Below are 24,249 nucleotides of genomic sequence, written 5' to 3' on the forward strand. Positions count from 1 at the left end.
ATTATAACCTACATAAGTTAACTCACGCTAGGGTTATAACCTACATGAGTTAACTCACGCTGGATTATAACCTACGTGAGTTAACTCACGTGGATGTACCAATATAGCGAACGTGACTTAAGTCATGTTGAGCCGCGTGAGTAAATTCGCGTGGAGGGTATTTTGGTCAGTTTGTATCGGAGTGAGCGTTTTTTGTTGGGAGAAGGGCAATTTTCTAGTGGTAAATCATTCCCTAGAAAAGAACGTATTGGTAAATCATAGCCCAAATTAATAGTAAGATATTTCTCCATCCTCTAAGCCACCTAGACTACATGTAGGTGGAGCTAGTAAGTGCAGTGCAGTAACATATAATGTACTTTAAACTGCAAATACAGGTTTTTTCACTGACAAATAATTTACCAGAACATCTTATTTGTTTCACACGTCCACCTCAATATTGCTCCCACTTACCTTGTATATATATGCTACAGTGTCAAGCATATTTCTCCATGCAAACTAGGGCTCAGCCAAAATAAGCCATTAGTATAGCCAATGGGAAGAGCTCCTTGTTGTGAAAAGGTTGGGTTGAAGAAAGGAAGATGGACTGCTGAAGAGGATCAGATCTTGACTGATTACATCAAACAAAATGGTGAAGGATCTTGGAGGTTTTTGCCTAAGAAAGCAGGTAATTTATATGTGTGTGTATGTGTATTTTTTTCTTGTGTTAATTAATTTTCTTTAGTTTAATAATATTGAAATTTTTAATTTATGATATATGAAGGTTTGTTAAGGTGTGGGAAGAGTTGTAGACTAAGATGGATCAACTATTTGAGAGCAGATGTGAAGAGAGGAAACATATCCCCTCATGAGGAAGAAATCATTGTCAAGTTGCATGCTGTTCTTGGAAATAGGTGCTGCATTGTTTTGCCCTTAATTTCTACTCCCCTCTCACACAATGGATGTCATGACATTTGTTATTCATTTCATATATATTAGAAAAAGACTGAAAAAAAAGAACATAATACTAATTTTAACAAACTAATCTTGTTATTGGAGAATTCACGGTTATCATAACTATAAAATGAAGGAAAAAAAAATGGAAAGTGAACAATATTGAATTGAGAGTAAAGCGGATATAGTTCAATAATCAAATGGTACAATTGGAAAAAAAAATAAATGTGTTAATATTATATTATAAATTGAAAGTGACATCTATTTTGAGATAAGTTTAAATGTGTCCATGATTGTGAGACGAAAATAGTACTATCGAAACCCCTTTTACATGGAAAATTGATTTTGTGTGTTGACAATGTTATAACTAAAAAATTATTTATTTTAATTCACTATTCAATGTCTTAAGGACACTTATAAACACTTTCATTATCAAAATTATATCATAAAGTATTTTTATTGCACTGTCGTAAATACAATTCAGTTGTTAACTGCAAAGACGTTGATATTTAGGAGTATAAGTTTGAACTTAGGATTTCCCATTTCTCTACACTTAATATGTGGGAGAAAATAACTTACTCCCTCTTACCACGTTTATAAGCAAAAGTATACTTTTTATATTCATTGAATACATAATATATTTGGTCCATATATAGACCAAATACATTATGTATTCAATGAATCCAAAAAATATTGTTTTTGTTTATAAATATGATCGGAAGTATATATCTAGTTACCATTTACCAATCATAGTGTCCAGTCTATTTCAGAATATAACAAACTAAAGTTTGAATTTTGATAATAAATTAATCAAAATTATAAGGTATTTGAATCTCTTGCTGAGAGGTTTAATCCCCTACTCTTCCGCTTCAAGAAAAGCATCAATAGCATGGTAACCAAGAATAAATGTTCTCACATTTAGTGTAGAAAGTGACTCAAACATTGTAATTACTCATTGTTTGGAAGACAAAATATAAAACAATAAAAATGTAATCATGGATGGAAAGCAACTTGAAGACCCGGTCTTCCTTCCTTTGGTTAGGGTTTGGGATAAACACACGGTCTTCCTTCCTCCGGAGGTCACTCATAAATGTCTTCTGCGTGCATAAATCCATATCTTTGGACACTGATTTTCAAATCGAGTAGGGTCCCATAAGCGACAAGCTATGGGGTATTTATAAGCTGTGTATCTATAAATATTTTTTTCTATCTTGTACTCCATAGATCTTTGGACACTCTATCTGAAAACTATAATTTTTTACATACGACCGAATCCAGATTACCAAAACTCTTGCTATGAAAATTGACGGCTTAACACTAAACAAAACCTACTTTATTTCCGTGAAACGTTTTCTTGTTTAAAGGATACTGATATCCGACCAAACTTTAGGATACCAAAAAATAAATGTGCTTAAAAATTGGGGCATATATATTAATTTGTTTGAATAAATGGCATCGTTATCATAGCAATAACTAAAAGAAGAAACAAATTAATGTATAGAGAAAATAGAAAGGGAAAACTAGTTTGTACTCTCTATGTTCCACAATGAGAAAAAAACTAATTATAAGAAAGTAGTTTTTAAAACAAAATATCTTATAATGAAGAAATTTTCATTGTATTATTAATTATTTTTTCAATTATATCTTTTAATTAATGTTGCATGCATCATTCTCAATTAATATCTTCCACTTTGTTTATATGATACAATCAATACCTGATAGTGTTGAATTTGATAAAAATTATCATTTTCTTTCTTTTATTTATAGTTTTTTCTCTTATAAAAAGACCGCATCTAGAATGAAATATAAGTAAATAGGTGCAAACATAATTATAAAAACATATGCATTTGATATAAAAATTTAAGCAAACACATTTTACTTTTTTTTAATTCTTTTTTGTTGATATTTCACTCTGGAGGAAGTATGATAAATGAACAAATATGTAACTTATGTAGTTGAAAATGTGCTAAAATCTGAAAACACTATTCAAACCAAACATGTTTTGTTGCTCAGTAAAAATTGTAGTGATCAAATTTTATTTTTCTTTTTTCAGTGTGAACTTAATTAATTATGAAATTGTTTGGTTGTATAGGTGGTCAGTGATAGCATCACATTTACCAGGACGAACAGATAATGAGATAAAGAACTATTGGAACTCTCATTTGAGAAGGAAAATTTACTGCTTCATGAGATCCATTAACGAGTCTCCACCACCTCTTGACATGGCATCTACGTCCAAAACAATTAATCAAGGGAAAATAAATAATCCAAGTATAGAAGAAGACAATAGCATGGCTTTGATTCAAAATTCCCTTGAACCAATGCCTAAAGAAAAAACAACTTCACAATACTATAATGTACAAGGAGTTGAAGATATTTCGTGTGAGAATAATATTTATGAAATGAAGGGTAACATAAATAATACAGTTGCATCATACCCTAGTAAAAATGAATTGAATATTGATGAGGGTTTGGGACCATATAAATGGCTAGATGATGAAATTATGAAACTTCGTAACATGTTTTTAAATGGGATAGGAAATTATAATTATGTAACAATGCATGAGAATGATGATAAGGGTAATTATGAATGTGACTCTAGAAAGATGCATGTGGAGATAATGGAAACAAATAAGGAAATGAAAAGTGAAATTTGTGGCTCATCATATAATGGAGAGAGTGGAGAAGGGTACATTTCTAATGCATCAGTAAATTCTGCCACAGATTATGATCAGTTGTCTGATTGGGACTTTTGTCAAGAAGACCAAATGAAGACTTGCTTGTGGGGTCCAGGCATTGGTGAAATCATGAATGGTTTTTATCAGTAATTAATTAGTTGTTTGAATTGCTGGAAATTTAATTGTCTGTATGTGTGAATGTGTAGTATTGTAGTATGATTTTATTTCCTTGCATCTTGGAAAGATATGTATCTATGATTAAGTGTTATATCATATTTTTATATTATTTATTGTAATATAATTTAAAGTTTAAATAAATTTTACCTTGAAGGTATCCATAACTATTCAAATTTCAACGTAAAATTTACCGATTATTATATAAGAAAGTCTGATTCATGGTTGATAATTTAAAGTGTCTTATTATTGAAATGACAAATGCCGAAGTTGCTAGATTAGATGTCGTGGTTTGGGTTTGAAGTCGGGATCCCTCGTATACTGTGCAAGTTTTCAAGTGATTATTGTCATTTCTTTTATCTAAAAGAATAAAAGAACTCCAAAAATTATTAATTGAATTTTTAGAAATCGTGGTTGGGCCTAACACAATCTCACAAAATCGGCTTGTGAGATGAGGATTGCCCCCACTTATAAACACAATGTTAGTCATCTGTTATCCGATGTGGGACTCTTAACATGAATAAATAAATATATCTTTTCAATTTGATTACTAAACTATATAAGAAGATCATAAAGTTCGTGAAATTCGTCAATCCAATTAAAGCATATGAAAATCAATCAATTTAGTCTATGCAATCTATATGATAGAGATTAAACATACTGATTTTATATATTTTAGGAACTAGTTATGTTTACATAGTTTAAAGACTAAATTGAAAAGATTGTGATAATTTAGAGACTAAATTAATTGTTTGTTATTAATTAAATAGACATGAAAAGGTAACCAACAATGAATTAGCTTAAGTGGTAAGATCATCTACAATGGTTGGTGCTTCACCTATTTAGTACCACATTAAATAGGCATCCCATTGTGGAGTATAATACATGGGTGACTATAGAGAAGGGTGGCTATGGAAGCACCCTCTCTCTTCATTTTTCATGGATCCCATTTAATAAATCTTAATAAAATAAATAAATTTTGTTGAAATGTAATGATATACAATTATTTGTGGGACCTATTTAATAATTTCTTTTAAGGTGCTGGATTGGAGAAAATTGGTGCTTATTAAGTACTCCATCCGGTCATTATTATAAGCAAAAGTTCACTTTTTAGATTCATTCAATAAATGATGTATGTAGTCTATATATAGACTACATACATTATTTGTTTAATCAACCTAAAAAGTCAACTTTTGGTTATAATAGTGATCGGAGGGAGTATTACTGTAAAATGAGTGATGTGGACATATGAATTCAATTTAAACATCCAATTTAGGGTGCTTGATGGTTTAAAAAATTTAAGCATATTAGAGATAGTTGAGAAAGAAGCAAGTAACATTGCTTGATTGAGTTTGAAGACAAGGTTGTTGATGTTGCTGTAAAAGAGAGAGGAAGTGTGCGTGCTTTTGTTGTTGGTGGTGGGGGTGGAGAGAGAGAGAGAGAGAAGCAAGTAACATTGCTTAGTGCAAAATGAAAATGTAAAAGAGAAAGAAAAGAAGAAAATACATACGGGCTTCACAACTCAATTTGGCATCTTGCAATTTTATTCCGAATAATTTTTTTTTTTTTTGCACCTTCAGAATAAGAACAAATAGCACTTACCTTCCATAAAGTTTTATTAAAAGACATTCTCACTCTTTTAGTTTGAGAAAAACACTCACCTCCCTTAAATTAACATTGTTAACCATTTCTCTCACGTTCCATCAACTTTCTTATGAATTTTAAATTATCCTTTCTCAATTCTAGGTCTCTTAATTACAACAAATTGGGGGCTGTGTACTTGTGTTTGTGTTGTGTATCAAAATCAAGTTATTATTATTATTATGAGAACGTAACAAATTGGAATTGGGGATGGTGTTGTTGAAAAAACAATCTCCAATTTTGTGTCCCATTGTTTCATCCCAAAAATCACGTTTAAATTTAATGTACAACTAGGGCCAAAAATGAGTCGAGTCGAGTCGAACCTGTCTGAGTTCGACTCGACTCGATAAGAATTGATTCGGCTCGAAACTCGACTCGAGTTTAAAACGAACTTTTTTTTAGCTCGAGTTTGGCTCGTTTAAAGTTCGCGAAAAACTCGGTTCGACTCGTTAGATTCAACTCGTCTACTCGAATTATACACTTCAAAAGCTTTTTTTTTTCTTATGTCAAAAATATGTCTTTGACTTAAAAAAAAACAAAAATATAACTTAGTACTGTAGCGCATACCATGTTTTACATTGTATTCATCATGCACCTCTCTTATATACATACTCTTCCTCTCTAATATTTTATATATATCGAGCTGGTTCATGAACCAAACGAGTCGAATCATACTCAACTCAAGTTCAACTCATTTATTTAACAAGCTTAATTTTCAACTCAAGTTCGACTTATTTGGTTCATGGACCAAGTTCAACTATCGAATCGAGTCTCGAACTATTTTCGAGTTGGTTCAGTTCATTGCAGCCTTATGTACAACTACCAACTTACTGGTCACATCCATTCTGTAGATTTAACACGTTATTATTGAACTGGTGTGCAAGAGAACCTCTAAATTTCTAAATGAATATGGAGGAGAGATTTTGTTGTGAACGGTGAAATAATTGATGTTAGTGTTAAGGAAAAATACATTACTTATGGAACAAATAAGCGAGGTGGATATTTTTTCCAAACTAAAACGGGTGTGGGTGTCTTATAATAAAATATTAGGGGAGGTGAGTGCAATTTGCTCTCTGAATAATCTACTTGTCACTCCTACATGTATACCCCACTCCTTCCCTCCCTCAAATTCATCTATTCTAAATTTATCTTCTTAAATTACCTCAAAAAAAAAAATCAAAAAAAGAAGATTAAATTTAATAAAAAAAAAGATATAAAGACTGAGAGGACATTAGACTTGATCAGGTATAACCCAAACAAAGGTACAAAAATATAAATCAGACCTAATTGGATGAGCCCTAATTTATCCTAACAAAAAATTTAGGGTTAATATGTGTTTACCCCCCTGTAATTTGGGCGAGTTCCGGTTTTCCCCCCTGTAATAAATTTTGTTAAAATTCAGCCCCTGTAATTTGAAGATTCCGTCGAAAACCCCCCTGGTCAAACCTGGCACACGCCAGGTGCTGATGTGGCGTGCCACGTCACCTTTTTCTGATGACGTGGCACGTTGACTGTATAATTATTTTATTTTTTATTTTTTTATATTGTACACGTGGCATTTTTTATTTTTTTATTAAAAAATAATTTTTTTAATTAAAAAAATATTATTTTTAATTTAATTTTTTTTTAAAAAAATGAAAAAAATTCTTAAAAAATAAAAAAAATGAAAAAAATAAAAAAAATACCGAAAAAATTAATAAAAATGAATACAAAAATCTGGTAAATTTTAAAAATAAAAAATAAAATCTGGAAAAATTAAAAAAAATGAAAACATTAGGGAAAAAATTAATAAATTTCGAAAAATTCATATTTCCATATTTTTTTCAATACCGGAAAAATGAAAAAAATTCTTTTTTTTTAGAAAGTACTTTTCAAAAATGTCCTCAATTTTCAATACAAATAATTTCCAGATTGTTTTTATCCTCAATTTTTAAATATTAGAAAATATTCTCAAATTTGTAACACATCGTAAAAAAAAATTGAAAAAAAAATCTGAATTTTCCTAAATTTTTAAATAAATTTGTACACAGATTTTTAAAAATAAAAATATTTTCAAGATTTTTTTTGTTGAGAAAATTTGAAAAACTTCTTTTTCGAAAAATAAAAACAATCTGGAATTTTTTTTAATATTTACGATGTGTTACATGTTTTATTTGTATTGAAAATTGAGGACATTTTTGAAAAGAAACAACCAGTCCCAAAGAGCTAATTAATCTTTTTTAAAAAATTTCAAGATTGATCATTTTCAAAATTTTCAAGATTAATCATATTTATAAAAATCATGTCCTAATAACAGGATACAATGTATATTGATTGACTCCGGTATATAAATCATGTTATACGGTTGAAAGACAAGTACTTTCCGTAAAAAAAAGAATTTTTTTCATTTTTCCGGTATTGAAAAAAATCTGGAAATATGAATTTTTCGAAATTTATTATTTTTTTCCCGAATGTTTTCATTTTTTTAATTTTTCCAGATTTTATTTTTTATTTTTAAAATTTACCAGATTTTTGTATTCATTTTTATTAATTTTTTCGGTATTTTTTTTATTTTTTCAGAATTTTTTTTCATTTTTTTATTTTTTAAGAATTTTTTTCGTTTTTTTAAAAAAAAAATTTAAATTTTTTTTAAAAAATAATATTTTTTTAATTAAAAATAATATTTTTTTAATTAAAAAAATTATTTTTTAATAAAAAAATAAAAAATGCCACGTGTACAATATAAAAAAATAAAAATAAAATAATTATACAGTCAGCGTGCCACGTCATCAGAAAAAGGTGACGTGGCACACCACATCAGCACCTGGCGTGTGCCAGGTTTGACCAGGGGGGTTTTCGACGGAATCTTCAAATTACAGGGGCTGAATTTTAACAAAATTTATTACAGGGGGAAAACCGGAACTCGCCCAAATTACAGGGGGGTAAACACATATTAACCCAAAAATTTACTAATCACGGGCGCAAACATGTGAACGTGCTACAGACGCGAACTAGGCTACAAAAAATATGAGAAGCTAAGTAAACATCGGCCAAAAGTTGTTAAGGTTTAATTTCGACGAATGGATCGACCGCTAATACTGTATCAAAATCAAGTAAAAATATTCAAATTTATATTAATTGGATAAAAAATAAACGTTTTCGCCCTTATTGTCCCATAATTGTGTAAGAGTGAGTGAAAAATCCGGAAAAGAGAAAAAAACATTCTAGACATTTTGTAAAGCCGTAGATTTTTTTTATTTTTTTTATAAGGCAAGAGTCCAATCACATAAAAAGGAATAGAAAACAATCCAAAAGTTGGAATGTCTTGCAGATTCTAGTTTACGTCAGGTGCTCATATATATTATTAAAAAAAATATGAATACAAAAAAGAGAACTGAGGACATAAACCTTAACCCAGTCAATCCACACAGTGTATGCCAACCCAATCGGGTAAAGCCATAGATTCGATGCAAGAAATCTCATCTTTTGAAATTTCAATAGAAATCATATCAAATGTTTTTCCTTTTACTTCTGAATCAGAGTTCACTTTTGCGGTGTTACTTTCATATTTTCACAATTTTTTTCCCAAGTCTTATATCTGTACTTTTGTTGAGTTGCGGTATGAAAAGAATATACAAATTCTTGATAACAAAAAAAAAAAAAAAAACAAAGAATATATCAAAATATATGTCGTAGAGTTCAAATCCAAGTCTCCAGATTACAAAGTATGGCGCTCAACAAACTATGCTGGCAACTCAAATTTTTTTTTTTTTTTTTCATATTCTACTACATGTATTTTTGTTCACAATTAATTTTGATCATCAAAATACGAGCCCCTCAAAAAGATATTTATCATCAAAATCAAAATATGTTTAAAGGATAAAGGTCCGATATATTTTCTAATTTAACATAAGGTAAAAAAAGTTAGTTAACATAATATTTAATCTCATTAAAAAATAGAGTTTAATGGTGGTGGATTGACGGTCCAAAATAATTTTGCACACACGACCAATCAAAACAGTCCAAAACAATTTTACATACACGACCAATCCCAATCAAACCATTCAAAAGAGATTCTTGAACTAAACATCTATCTTACATCTCTGAAGATATTAAAAATATCAAAGTAGTTATTTTTATTATTTCCCAAAAAACATTATCTCTAACTATAGCTAGTAGTATTTATTTATCTTCTATCCATCATAATGATTCGGTAAATATTGACTTAGTTGGTAATGAGTTGACTCATATGTAAGGTTGTGAGTTCAACTGTTGTCAGCTTGAGTACCTCTTTAGTGGGTGATCTATAAATAACTTTATTAACGCTCGTTGAACTTGAGGTTTGTCTCGAATCTGATCATCTCTCGCAATAACTCAATTTAAAATTTCTTTTTGTTTTTTTATGATTTTTTTTTGTTAACAAGTAAAACTTACACCAATTTTAAAAAATAAAAATAGAAATATTTTTACAGAATCAATTGTGCTTTAGTTATTTTATTCAATTTTCTAAATTTTGTTCTTCAATTGTAAATATTATATGTTTGTCCTAATTGTAGATTATGAGTTAATAAATTTAAGTGTCACAAATTTCAATTAAAGGAAGAAAACACAAATAATATATCATTAATCTAAAATTAAAAAAATATAATTTTTAATATTAGATATATCATACACAATTTATTTTTCTTCATTTTTATCATATTAAATATGAATCTTGAAGTCATGCATTTGAATAACCAATAGAACCAACAAACTTACATGCATGAGACCACCAATATTTTACTTATAAAATCCATTCTCCCTACCTCTAAAAAAAAAAAAGGAATTCATTCTCCCTAATGTTTCATGTATTAAATATGATTTTTGGAGTCATGCATTTGAATAACCAAGAGAACCAACCAAATTCATAAACATGAGACAACATTTTAAACAATTCATTTTTCCTAATTCGTTATGTATTAAATATGACTCTTGGAGTCATTCATGTCAAGTGATTAATCAATATTATATATGTTAGAAGTAAAAAAATGTTTGTAAGTTCTAACCCTCTATTACGTTTATGTATATCCATCTATGATCTATAAAATAACTATTTTTTGTAAAATAATCGCATAAAATTTGTAACATTATTATTGTCATGTATTTCATATGAAATTATAGATCAAACCAAACAATATACCCTTAACTATTTATTGTTCTTTCTTCTTTAAAATCGAAAGAAGAAAAACACAACAACCGCAGATAATAGTGAGTGAGAGAGAGTTGGGGGAGGGAGTGGGGGGTGGGCGGGCATGTGTGAAATACAAAGAGGTTTTCTACGTTTTCTTTTAGATCTGAAGAATATTCCTTTCATTTTCATCCTTATTGAAACTATGAAGATGGAAATTTCATAAATTTAATTAACAAATCATTGTTAGATTGTTTTAAATCAACCGGTGATGTTACGAATCTTTGAGAGTGATTGGATTAAATGAAGATGTTGGAAGAATATGGTGGTGGCAGTAGGTCACGAGATAAAAAAAAAACCAATATAACCACAAAAACAATATAGAGAGATGAATGAGTCAGGAAAAAAACTTAGTTGTTACTCTTTTTCCATCAAATCTGAACATTTAGATAAAAAACGGTATTGACTACAACATTGTGCATTGGTGCCTTAACACAACGGTGTATCTCAAAGTTATTGAGGTTTGAAAAATCTTGTGCGGTCTCTTATCAGCAATGTTTGATCTTCTTGATTCAGGGATGTTGGTGGTTGGTCAGTACTTTATTCTCGATGTTACATGATTTGAAAATCTATATTGCAGGGGTCAGTACTTTATTCTCAAGGTGGTGATCAAAAGGGAATGATTGAACTCTCTACTAGGGTGAATAACATTGACTCCCAACTCAACGAAGTCTGAGGAGTTTAAAGAGAAATATAGTGATATAATCTTTGGAACATTAACAATGACTATGATCACAATGCTTTCAACCATTTAGATATAGTGAGTGGAAGTACAATTTGGTAAAGCTCTTATTGTTTCCTCCTAACTGTTTTGCATTCTTTATATTGGAATAATCAGTTTGTATCTACTATCTAGTTGCATGAGAGAATTTTGGATTTGATTGATGATGTATAATATATTTGACTGTTTACTTTACTGTGTCCATGTGTATGTGTTTATTTACTGATCGGTTTTCTATGATAGTGTATTTAGTAGCATGAGAGAAAATATATATTTTGGATTTGATTAATGATTGGACTGATCAATTTACTTTCGTGTGTCCGTGTGTATGCGTTTACTTTATCTAATGGCATGAGATAAAGTGGGATCAGAAAAGTAAAAGTTGAGAAACTTATGAATCTTATTGAAGTTTTTTTTTTTTTGTTATAGAAAGTTTAGGTGGGTTCGGCTCCGGTCACCACCAGGGTCAGGGCACGCCTCCGGGCCCAAAGGACACTTATAGAGGTACTTACAGATCACCCACCAACACTGCCCTCACATCGGCAGAGGGAATCGAACACACAACCTTCTGCAAAGAAGTGACCCGTTCCTTACCAACTGAGCCAACGTGTGTTGGTAATCTTATTGATGTTTGAAGATAGATAACTTAAAATCCTTTACGGGTAAAAATTAAAAATAGGATCAGAAAAGGCATGAAATTATTGAGTTTAGGGTGACATTTATGGTGGGAAGGTTTGTTAATTTTCTCATGATTGGAAAACTCAAATTTACCATCGATATATCATTAATTAAAAAAAACTGAATGACTTGCATCCAAGACTGGGTACTCTGTACAAGTACATTATCAATCTATATATACTTATACTTATTTAAGAATATGTCAGTGTAGTATTACATAATTTTATATTTATACTCCCACCCACCCTTCCTCAAGATAGAGATATGTTTTGCATGTGGTCTTTAATCAATATTTAGTAAAAATAATAGGCTATTCAAATAGTTCACAGTCTTCATCATGTTCATTAGCCTCCATCATTGAAATCCATAAAGTCAAAAAAGAAATCTAGATTTTTTTTTCCCTTTCAAAACATCCAAAATCTATGCCTCCAACTATTAGAACCCGAAAAATCATTAAACCCATAAACCCCCAAATGCTCAAACCCAGAAGAAAAAAAAAAATTTGTCAAGCCCATTTTATTTCAACGAAATGTTTTGTGAAGAACCATTATCAAAAATTGCAATCTTCTTCTCTCCCTTTAGATTATGAATCCGACTCAAAACATTGTTGGATCTTCAAATTTAATACAACAATCCAAAAACCAAAAAAATAAAAAAATAAAAAGCAAAAACAAAAAATATTAGGTATTTTGATTTGTGGGGGTTTGGTGCAAATGAGGATTGGTTTGGAGGTTCTTGATGTGTTTTTCTGTTGGCTGTCTTTGGATTGAGTTTTTATCTTACTACTTATGCTGGAATTTTAAAGTTCAATCAAATTTTGACTGATTAAAACAACATTGAAGAGGAAGAATATAATGGATAATTGCTAATATCGTCCCACTTGGAGGGGTGAAGATTATTAATAACCATATTTTTTTAATAAAGTGTGAACCACAAATTTTTTTTTTCTTCGCTAATACAAATTGGTATAAACATAAGTGGTGGGCATATAGGATTATATATAATTTTGAAAGGGATAAAAGTTTAATTTGTTAAAAACTGGTACAAACATCTTACTACAAGTCAATTGCAACTTTCCCTTTTCTTCTTTAAGGTTGTCTCAAGTATCATTTCACCTCATGAATCTTTGTTTAATTTTTTTTTTTTTTTTTGTTAATGGAGGGGAGGGGTGGGGTGTGAGGACATTAGGAAAATCTGAAATTAATTATTGTGGCAGAACCAATTACTAGACAAGAAAATTCAAAAATAATTTGGAACAAAACAGTTATTTTGAAGGTCTCTATTTTTACATGGCGACTTTTTTAAAATCGGCTCCTTACATAATCTAAACTTTAATTTTAATACATTGTCTTTTTAAAAGAGTTTTATATTGTTATTGTAAAAGTCAAACTGTTTATATGATCTTATGGTTATCATTCATATGTAAATAACCTTTACAGTGACATTACATATGAGTTAAATAATTTATTTATGAAAATATTTTATATTTTTATTTTATAAAATTTGCATTAGTTTTAAGAGTAATTCTTCCATAGACACAAACTCAAATCAAATTTATTTGGTCTCACACACACAAAATGTAAATAATTTAAAGAAACATTATATAGTCATATCATTCAAATCCATTCTCGTTTAATTTTTTTTATTTGTGGGTGTGTGCCCAAATCAAATTAATTTGGGGTTGTGTTCATGAAAGATTTTCACCTAGTTTTAATTGTTATTAACAAAAAGTAAAGAGATTTTTCGGGTAAACAATTTTCTTGCATTTGTTGAAACAATAAGAATATGTCATCGTGATCATAGCTCAGTTGGTATGTACAATGCATAAAATATGCAAGGTCCGGGGTTTTATCCCTGGACAACAAAAAAAACAATAAGAATATCAAAATAGTTATTTTCACTTTTTCCTGAAATTTCAAACTAACATTTTATCTTCTTACAATCACAATGATTCAATTTAAAAAGCTATTATCTCTTTATTAACTAGTAAAACTTGCACAAATTTTTTTAAGAAATTAAAATATTTTCGCAAAGCACACGGTATTGATTTATTTTAGTCAAATTTTAAAATGTAGTTCCTCAATTGTAAATATCAGTATATGTTTGTCTTATTGTCTTGTGTGTGTGTGTGTGTGTCTCTGTGTGTGTGTATTATTGCTTTTAATAAATGTTTTCTAATGACACATTTTGATGAAGAGAATAAATTGTTTGACGTTTTTTAATCTAAGGAACAAAATTATTGTTTCGTAAATTTAAAAGATTAATTGTTTAATTCTTAAATCGTAGTTGTTAATATATTGTTAGAAGGTGAGACTAATATTACCACAAGTAGGATTCAATTCTAGAACGAATGAAATGCAGATCAAATAGTAAATGAAGATGATGAAGAAATTTAATGCTATTGAGATGAAAATAGTAACTGATTGTAAAAATAAAGATGAAGAAAATGAGATTTTTCTTTGATAGCGATAGATTACCCTCAATTTATCAAGGGCGATGTAGAAAAAACATGAAAGAAATATTAGCAACATGGTTGGAAACTTGGACACCTTCAAGTCAATCCCCTTACTACTATCTACCCGGTTACACCTTCAAGTCTGGGTTACACCTTCAAGAACTTGTGTATCTAACTTCTAATTTACCCCGAATCCTATCTACTCCTACCATAAAATTTACATTCTCAAATCAGGCCCAGTCATTACATTCGAATTTTCAAAATTTATTTAGCATAATTTTACATTTAATTTTGTACAACAACTATAAAATTTATAATACAATTTTTAAAACAATATGCCATCAATAATAGAATCAATTAATTCAATTTCTTGACATCAATTCTTATTTAAGTACTACACCCCACCAGAAGCAGCAAAATTTTTAAACATGATCTACATTGAACAAAAAACTATATACTTATAGAGACCTGATAATCCAACTTCTATGAATGAATAACAATAGGACAATAATGATTTGAACATTTCAATCAAACAGCTTCAAAATCAATCATCAAAGTGTTTAAAATTGCAACATTTCATAGACAACATCATCAACCAAAGAATTAAATATTTGATCAACAACTTCTTCTCCAAATTCATAAGCATCAACCTCATAATCCAACCACTTTCCATATTGGCTACTCATATCCTTATCCACAAGCTCATCAACCATTGAATCTCTCATCCCTTTCAAACCCAAAATTTCCTTGTACACATCTTTTGCCAACCAATCTTTTCTTTTCACCATTTCAAACCCTTTTGTCCACATTTTGTATCCTCCACCAACATAACTTCTACATCTCAAATCCATACATTCACTCACACAATCAAATATAACTTTCCTTTCTAACCTCGATTCATCGTCGCTCTTGAAACCTCCCTTTCGGCTTTCCAACTGGTTGAACAGATGAGAGTTTACAACCTCACGAGATCGGCCGAGGGAAAAATCCATATACATTAACTCAACATTGCACAGTATCTCTTTCACATAGTCTAGCTCCCATGTAGTCGATGATCTACCAAACTTCATCATAGAAAATGTACCTGTCTGCTTCTTTATCATAGTCCTAGTTGATGTTGAAGAAGCTGAGTCGGATAACTCTGCATCAGATTCAGGATAGAACTTCCTTGAAAAATTAAATCCATGGATTTCTTGAGATTGAATAGATGAAAACATCTTGCTTCCTGAAAAATATATACAGTAAAAAAATTACCACTCATGTGTCATTAAATTAAATAACTACCAAACTACAGTAACTTTTTAAGCATGACTTACCTTCTGTACTGATAACATCCGCGCTCATCGAGGATTCACAGCTTTCAACCGAAAACGAAGGCTCAAGAACTGAGATTGGACTTGGTTGTCGGCAATTGAATGACAGTGGTTCCATCTCATCACCCTGCAAACATCTTTGAGTTAATGACTTACTTAATGGAAGAAAAGCATAGCGAAAATGCCACCAATTAATAAAAGAGTGATTATTCAATAATTTTTGGTATTTTCAATGCCATCAAAAAGTATAAATTTAGCAGGCCTAACTTTTTGTTTATGGTTTTAGCCATTAAACTGATGACATTATACTACTCATATTGACATGCTTAAGAGATAATAATCACTTAAATATGGTGAGATTGTGACGTACCCATGATTTATGTTTCAATGATGATTCTGGAAGATTGGTCAAGGATGATATGTTAGAACCACAGCTACTGTTTAAACTGTCCGTAAACGACATATCTTGATCTTTCTTCTGTTGCAATCCTAGATTGAGGTTAACTTTAGAAACATCATTGGAAGAGGTTTCAACTCCACTTGTCAATTCCCTCAACTTTTGTTCTAAAAGGATACCTAAGGCATCGCCGCCAATTACATTGTATCCTATTGGAGACCTTGTATTGTCTGTATCAAGCAACACTCTTTTAATGCGTTGATCCAACGAAAGATCATTAGTATTCTTTCCACCTTGTCGAGGTGTCACAGAACCAGGATTGCTGCTCCTTGTTAATGGTGTAGTGAATGTGAAGGAAACTACATCCATGTCTTTCTTTTTCACTTCGTCAGTCCCACCATATTGTTTATTACTTGCTACATTTGACTTCACTGGCTTCTGAGTTTTGTCAATGAACAAATTATCGACAACTCTATCGTTCCAGTCCTTGTCTGTAGACCTTTTCTTTCTAGGAAAATTATTTGTCCTGGTGTATAGAATTTCATTTTCGCTATCGGTTACCTCCACGGCTGACTTTTTCGATCCGACTTTAGATTTTGCAATGGATTTACCACTAGAACTTCTATGCCGTCCATAAGAGGAATCTCCAGTAGTAACTTTTCTACCTTGCGAGTTGGAAACCAATGGCTTAGATGGCACTGATCTGTCATTATTATCAATTGAATGGTTCTGTTTCAGATTATTCTGCCTGAGAACATTAGAAGAATTCTGGCCAGAAGATTTCCTATGCAAATTTTTCTGAGCATTTGTCTTAGGTGGCTGATTGGATTTCATGTCGAGATGCTCTTTTTGGCCCATCAAATTTCTGCCACCGGTCGAACTCAAACCTTCCCTTCTTTGAACATTCACTTTTGCTTGGATTGCAAGTGAAACAGACTTCCCTTTATTATTCAAAGAAGAATCTTCTTCTGCGTGTGTAGGAGACTTAACAGATGTTTCCGGTGCTCCATTCCAGCTTTTGTTCAAAGATTGTCCCTGTAAACACTTCACAGCATTCGACTCGGCTGACCTTTGAGTAGATTCTGATGAGACCTTGCTTCTTCTTTGAGAAATTTCTCTTTTTTCTTTTAGCTCCCGAGTCCTAAAAGCTACTGAAGATGTCGCAATAAGAGGTCCTTTCTGCGAAGAGTCCACCTTCTCTCTAAGATCTTTGACCCTTAGTGAGACCGTCGATGATGCCAAATGCGCTTTAGCCTTTGCTTGGGAGGACCCAGGTTCAAGAATTCTTGCGGCAGCCTCCATTATATAAGCAGGATTGTTGGATGGAACAAAACCGGGATTCTTAATAGGGGACAAAAGTTTATGGTGTGTAACAGGAATTGATCTTGCCGATTTTGGAGGCAATACTTCTCTTTGAAACTTTTCAATTGGTCTAGTAATAACCTTTTGAGGCTTTGACTCCATGAAATTGCTAGAAGATCCCTCAACTTTTTCAACCAACTTTCCAGAATATAGAAACTGAGAATCTTGAAGGGATCGTGTATCAAAAAATGGCGTCGAGTAGGGATCCGAGAAACCGGAAGGAGGCAAAGAATCTAATCCCATAAGCCTTGCAACTACATTAGGAGCTCTTGTTCCACATGTGTCATCACTTGTAACAGATGAAGCATAACTATGATCACAGCTTCCTCTAACATATTCCCCAACACCATTTTCGTCTTCATCGACCTGGAAGAATTAAACATGTAATAATTAGCTAATTTCATAACAAAAAATTATGTACAAGTAACAGGTAAAATTGAAGATATAGTGATTGATATTGCTACCAGATAGGGATGTCTCATTGCCACATTGTGGTTGGATTTTCTTTCCTGTTTCAAAGACTCTGCATATGACGAAGAAAAATTTACCAATAACAAAAGATGAAATTAACTGAACAATAAAAATACAATTGACAAGGGATATAAACACAAAATTGCCTGTACCTGGTAAATCTGACTTTGATGCAAATAATTTCTTACGCGATTTCGAGGTCCAATCAAACAAGTGGAAAAAACTTCCTCCATTTTTAGTCCCTTCTTTTTCAACTCCCATCTTCAAAAGCAGAACTCAGCAAACCTTAAAGATGAATCAAGAAAGAAACATTAACATTGTTAGTCTAGCAAGAATTATAGCTCATTTGAAATTTAATAACTGGTAAAGAAATCATAGAACTACTCAAAAAACCTACCTGAAATTTTAGAAAATTAATATAGCAATATCAAATCAAAGGGTAACGGAATAATCATAATTAACCAAGGTGTCCATAAATTGATGCAATCTACGCCAAAATTTCAACATCTCTAAACCAAACCTAAGATCCACCTTAAAATCCACTTCATATCAAAAAATCTCCTTTGAGAGAATGAATCAGATAACATAGTCAAACTCAAATATACCTAGTAAATACAATCTCATATTTTTACTAATGTAATTCAACTTAATACCAACCATATACATTCCAAATCAATGGCAAATTCTCAAAGCCTCTAATTCACTAATCATGTACACAAATCTAAAGATCCATAATATAAATTTAAGCTGAAATCAAACATATAGTACTATATAATTACTGATCCTAATGAGTAAAATACAATGTTGATTCTTCAAAATTCAAACAAAGGCAACAAATTATGCTTATACACGATCATTACTTCTGAACCAACAAAAAACACAGAAATTTCAACCGAATCAAAAGACTAAAAATAACACAAATGATAACAATGTGGCACCAATAAAGTGAAAAATTGAAAACGAAATCTGAAAAGGAAGAACCAAAAGGAAAGAACCCATTAAAGGAAATTAAGAAAAGATGAAAACTTTAGCATTAGATTGAGAACTTACGTTGAAAGAATGAGATGGGTCAGCAGCTATATGAATTTGAGTAGAGTGAAAGAGAAGAAGAAGAACAAAAGAACATGTTTTTTTCTTTTTGTTCTTTTTTCTTTTCAAGACAAAAACTTAAGTTAAGGAATTTACGTTCCAATTTGAAGAGAAAAATGAAAATTTAGAGAGAGAAAAAGGCACCGTTTGAAACATTAATAAATGGAGACAAAGAAATATAGAATGAAGAAATAATTGAAAAAGTTTAAAAAATGCTTTTATTTGAAATGCTATAAGATTGTTTGGATTATAAAATTAGGTAGAGTTTACAACGTCTCTCTAGAGAGGGATAGAAATTCAAATTCCAAACGGGGAAAAAAGTGGACCAAGGGAGCTTCTTAACGTCACCTCTTTCCTTGTATTTTGGGGAGCTTTCAACAAATTGTTGGATGAAACGTGGCTTGTCCTTTGAAATACTTCATCTTTTAAATAAGCTTCAATATGGTCACTAGCTTAGAGACCGTTTTTTTTTTTTTTGGTCGCGATTTGAACCCCGGAATATATTATACATTGTCTATATCAACTGAGTTAAGCTCACGAGTACAGCTTAGAGACGTTTGATAATAATCATAATTTCTCAACATAAAAATAAATATATTTAAAAGATTAAATATGTTTTTAATCTTTAGGCTTAAATATATTTATAGTCCCTGCAAATAAGGCTCAGTTGAATTTCAGTCAGTTATGATGATGAAGGAGGTTTTGCGATGAATCTGGAACGATAAATGAGTACTTGATTTCCTCATTTTTATAAAAATAAATAAAGTTTTTTTATTTTGTTTTGTAAATGAACAGACGAGGCTTTTGATTTTTAAATGGAATTGGTTGCCTGTTTTAAGAATTTTAAATAAAAGGGACGTGGACCAATGATAGTGGGAGCGTCCAAGAGAGAGTGCATGAGCAACTGTCCCTAGCATTCCTCACTTAATAATCCTATCAAAATTTCTCTGCAATTATTAATTACTTGAAATTGGCAAGTGATTACTTACGTGGCACCTACATGACACCAGCTGACTGGTAACCACCTCGCTGACTCAGCTTTTCAGACATGAAGTTCCAATTTTGCCCTTAATGATTCTCGAGACGCGTAAAAAGACCAAACTGCTCCTTGCTTTTAACTTCCCTCAATTTTCTTTCTGAAACATGAATCTAGGGGAAATCTCTAAAATTAGGGTTCCAAATTAGAAATCCAATTCAACCAAGTTAACACAAACAAAGTTCTAAGGAGAAAACGAAGTTTTGAGAAGACGATTTCGTGGTTTTTGAACGAGTACGAGAACGCATAATCGACGATTTAGGACAAGTTAGGGTGGAAACGAGTACGAGAATCGTTGGAGTTGGACCTTGTTCGTGTCTGATTGAGCTTGTTTTCGCAGGTATGTTTGTGAATAAACTTTGTTAGATTTCTGTTAAAATTTGAAATAAAAACCATAAATATGTTGAACCCGTGTTAGATTTATGTTAAAAACCTATTTGTGAATGATGTATCGGTGTTTGTTTTAGATTTATGCATTTTTATTGTTTGTTTTCGAAACCCTGTTAGATTTCTGCATTTTTATTGTCCATTCTCTGAATGAAATGTTGATGCGTTATTTTTGTCCAGTTATGGATACTATTTCTGCTGATTTTCATTGTGGAACTAGTTTTACTACAGACTGGTTGATAAGTTATACATAAGGGGAGGTAAAAAAGTTTGAAGGTTTAGACCCTGATAAGTGAAGTTTTTTTGAAATATGTGGAATTGTAGAAGAGGATCGCAAAGTTAAAAAGGGGTATAGGTTGCGGTGGATGCCTCATTATGATGTAAACTTTAGGGTTATTAAGGTAGATGAGGATGTTAGTGAGATTAAAGAATATGTTTTGAAGGGAAATAAGGCAGTTAACATTTTTATTGAACAAGATGTAGATGAAATTAGTGGGTTGGTTGACATTCCAAACTGTGTTACTGGTAGTGAAGTGGGACAAAGTTCTCAAGTTGAGGTCAATGGAAAAGGACTTGAGAAGTAAAAGGGTGATAACAAAGGAAAAGGAGTGTTGATGTGTTCTGAAGAGGATGATGTTGTACAAAAAACTGATAATGAGAGTTCAGGGAGCAGTGAAGATGAGGCAGATGGTGTATACTTTTATGACAGTGAGGATGAAAGAGCATTGGACCTTGATGATGGGTTTGAACCATATGATACAACTCCTATGGATATGAATGAAAATATGTAGATGGTTGAAGATGGGGATAATGGTAGTTCATTTAAACCTACAGAAAAGAAAGTTGCAAAATCCAATAAATAAAACCAAAGGGTGATAAAGAAGAAGATGTTGATGATCTTGAGTGGGAAAGAGAGTATAAAAGTGATGATATATATTCAAATGACCCTGATGAGTCAGACTCTGAAATGATGTCAAGTGGTGAAGGGAAAGACATGAGGAACCAGTACTCTGTTGGGATCTCTTTTCATACAGCTTGGAGTGCAAAGAAGAAGGCAAAGAAAATTATAGAGGGTGATGCTAAGAAACAATACACTTTGATTATTAAGGTTTCTTCTTTAGAAAAATTGTACATCATACATGAAACAGAAACCTTTTCTCTCTCTAAAAATAAACTTTTTTTCTAACCTCTTTCTAACTTTCCCTTAGCACTGCCGCTCTAATCCAAATCTCAATTGTCCAAGATGTAGATGGCGGTGGCGGGTGGTGCAAAGATGGGCTAGCGATCCGCATCACCTCCTCTCGGCGGCGGTTTTTCGCCGAAAGGTTGGGGTTTCACGGCGTGTGTAGTTGTGTCATATTTTATGGGTTTCAATAGATCGCAACCACAACCCATGTAACAGGTTGGAGCACTTTAGCCTTGTTTGGTCCGATCTGGATTCGTGTTTGGTTCGTCTCATATGTGCTTTGGGTGTTCGTGAGTGTTTTTTTCGAATTTGTAGATCTTTGGTAGTGTTGTTGTGGTGCTTCGTGGTGGTTTAGAGGTGGTTCCATTGGTGGCGTTGAAACTGTGGTTTTGGTGGTGCTCGTGGTGGTGGTTAGTGGTCATTTTGATGGTGGTTATGAGTGTTTTGAGTTTGGATCGTTGCCGTTTTTCGGCGATTGGTGTTGGGGTGGTGGTGGTTTGGAGTCCATATGGGAGGTGTTTGTAGGGAGTGGTGTTGCTGTTTTTGGTGATGTTCAAGTGGTGATGATGTAGGGAGTAGTGATATTGTTGCTTTTTCTCTTCAAAAGCATCATGGTTTGTATGTCCGATTTCTTGTTTCTGCGGTCTACTTGTGGTGATCTCTGTAACAGCCCGATTTTCGCTAGATTTATTTTATTATTTATTTATGTGTGTTATATGTGCTCTTATGTGATTATTTGCCTCTGTGTGTATTTTTGGCTGAGAATTGTAGAATTCGGTGTTAGAAGGGTATTTTAGTCATTTTGGACTTAGGGGTATTTTGGTCATTTTGAGAGTAAGGGTGATTTTGTAATTTTGATGAAGATTATTTTTAGTGCTTAGTGAGAGTTAATATTTCACCAAGTTACTAGAGAGAGTGTAGTAATTATTTATTTACCGGTAAGTGACCGTTAGTGATATATTTTACCGTTAAGTGGGTAATAACATTTTTGGGGTTAGAATAGAAATGGGTTAGACCCATTAAGGTGTTGTGAATTAAGCCCAATTAAGGGGAGCCTATATAAACTAATGTTAGTAGAGGAATAGGGTTTTACCACATTTGTTCATTTGAGAAGAGAAGAGATAGAGGCTAGAGAGAAGAACAAGAACAAGGGTTAGAGGCAAGAGGGGATTCATCATCTAGGAGCTAAATTGAAGCTTGGGTTAGAGAATCTTGGTGCTAGAGGTAAGAGGGTTAGGCTTCACTCATAATTTCATAACTTTTTCTTTTTACCCATTTTGTGAAATTGATGAATTGAACCTAATTAATTGTAAATTCGTGCTTATGTTTTGATGCAATGTTTGGGTATGTAAATTGAATGTTAATTGAATTGTTGATGATGAAAGTTCATGCTTAAGTTGTGGTTATATGTGTGCTATGCATTTTTGTCCAAAAATGATGATATGAGGTGTTGTTGTGATGAATTATTGATGAATTCATGATAGTTAGTTGTTGTTGTTGCTGAAAGATGTTGTTGTTGATGATTAAAACCTTGGGTAATCATAATTGTGGAGTTTACTATAACTTTGTGTTGTTTTTGAAGTTTTAATGAAAAATGGGTCAAATGGTGATTTTGTTAAGAGGATGTTTTGAGGCAAATTTTATATGATTTTGAGTGTCTTTTCATGTTTAGAAATGTTTAAACAAACTTTGGGATCAAATTTGAGCTTTGGGAAGTCAAAATTGGGGTTTTGGGGTGAAAATGAGGTTTTTCCCGAGACTGGACTGTCATAACTCGCAATGGCAAGTAAAGTTACTCGCAATTGCGAGTTGCACAGGACAGAACCCCCTGTTTCGCATTCTTGCGTCTTTTTATCCTGTTTCTGTTTTGAATTGGTTTTCGGTGTAAACATGATTGTTGTAGATAATTTTGTTAGCTTTCCAATGACTTTGGTTTGACTTGAAAATGATTTTTGGTTTTTGAGTCATGATGAAAATACTCCAAGGTGGTCTTGGTGAAATTTTACGAAAATTCTGCATAACTATTTCTAAGTCGACCCAAACCTTATGGATTGTTTCCAATCTTCGAAACTTGAGTTTTATGAGTTCAATTTAGGTGTTTAATGGTATTTAAACTATGATGTGGTGAATCTAACTTGTTTTGATTTGAAAATGGAAATTTTTGTGAAAAGTGATAAAGGGAGACGAACTTTGTGATTTTTATGAATTCGTCGTATTTGGCCGGTGAAACGCCAAGGTATCCTCTACTACACTCATATGTGGCCTAAGGGTATGCTTAGTTGAGGCATTGGAACTTGTTTACTTGGTTTTTATGTTGCACGCGGTATATTTTGTCCTTTAAGTGTTCAGCGTATATACGGCGCATTTTGACGTAGTTTCTGTGTTGCTGGTCTATGTTTATCTTGTGCAGAGATTTGGTTATTAATAAGTTTTGCTGTTAAAAAAAAGGTTTCTTCTTTAGAAATTGATTGAAGTTTTTCTACCGTAATGAAAACTTACACATTTACAAAAGAGTAATGATATTT

At 31.8% G+C, this 24,249-nt stretch overlaps 2 protein-coding genes across 3 annotated transcripts; one reads left to right on the forward strand and one right to left on the reverse strand.

The window, feature by feature from the left end:
• Positions 1 to 478: 478 nt before the first annotated feature.
• On the forward strand, positions 479 to 3,950 carry LOC146945298 (uncharacterized). The gene is made up of 3 exons (XM_085748836.1): positions 479 to 664; positions 761 to 890; positions 3,023 to 3,950. Exons 1-3 carry the CDS (start codon positions 532 to 534, stop codon positions 3,756 to 3,758), a joined length of 999 nt encoding a protein of 332 aa, XP_085604962.1. The 5' UTR covers positions 479 to 531; the 3' UTR covers positions 3,759 to 3,950.
• Positions 3,951 to 14,955: 11,005 nt separating this feature from the next.
• LOC146945299 (uncharacterized) lies at positions 14,956 to 19,187 on the reverse strand. 2 transcript variants are annotated; one of them, XM_085743672.1, is made up of 6 exons: positions 19,077 to 19,187; positions 18,179 to 18,311; positions 18,020 to 18,078; positions 16,167 to 17,921; positions 15,800 to 15,923; positions 14,956 to 15,708 (listed from the first exon to the last, which is right to left on the reverse strand). In XM_085743672.1, exons 2-6 carry the CDS (start codon positions 18,285 to 18,287, stop codon positions 15,044 to 15,046), a joined length of 2,712 nt encoding a protein of 903 aa, XP_085599798.1. In that variant the 5' UTR covers positions 18,288 to 18,311; positions 19,077 to 19,187; the 3' UTR covers positions 14,956 to 15,043. The 2 variants fall into 2 exon arrangements, with proteins under 2 accessions (XP_085599798.1, XP_085599799.1); XM_085743673.1 differs by lacking the exon at positions 19,077 to 19,187 and adding an exon at positions 18,424 to 18,907.
• Positions 19,188 to 24,249: the final 5,062 nt, after the last annotated feature.

This window comes from Medicago sativa, chromosome 2 (genome assembly GCF_051527215.1).
Source record: "Medicago sativa cultivar Bolivia chromosome 2, Bolivia_mono, whole genome shotgun sequence".
In the NCBI taxonomy this organism is placed as follows: Eukaryota; Viridiplantae; Streptophyta; class Magnoliopsida; order Fabales; family Fabaceae; genus Medicago; species Medicago sativa.

Coding starts and splice junctions, on each gene's coding strand:
- LOC146945298 (XM_085748836.1), top strand. CDS start 532: ATGGGAAGAGCTCCTTGTTGTGAAAAGGTTGGGTTGAAGAAAGGAAGA. Junction 665..760: donor GTTTTTGCCTAAGAAAGCAG/GTAATTTATATG, acceptor TGATATATGAAG/GTTTGTTAAGGTGTGGGAAG. Junction 891..3,022: donor CATGCTGTTCTTGGAAATAG/GTGCTGCATTGT, acceptor TTGGTTGTATAG/GTGGTCAGTGATAGCATCAC.
- LOC146945299 (XM_085743672.1), bottom strand. CDS start 18,287: ATGGGAGTTGAAAAAGAAGGGACTAAAAATGGAGGAAGTTTTTTCCAC. Junction 18,079..18,178: donor ATCAAAGTCAGATTTACCAG/GTACAGGCAATT, acceptor CGTCATATGCAG/AGTCTTTGAAACAGGAAAGA. Junction 15,924..16,166: donor CATTGAAACATAAATCATGG/GTACGTCACAAT, acceptor AGATGTTTGCAG/GGTGATGAGATGGAACCACT.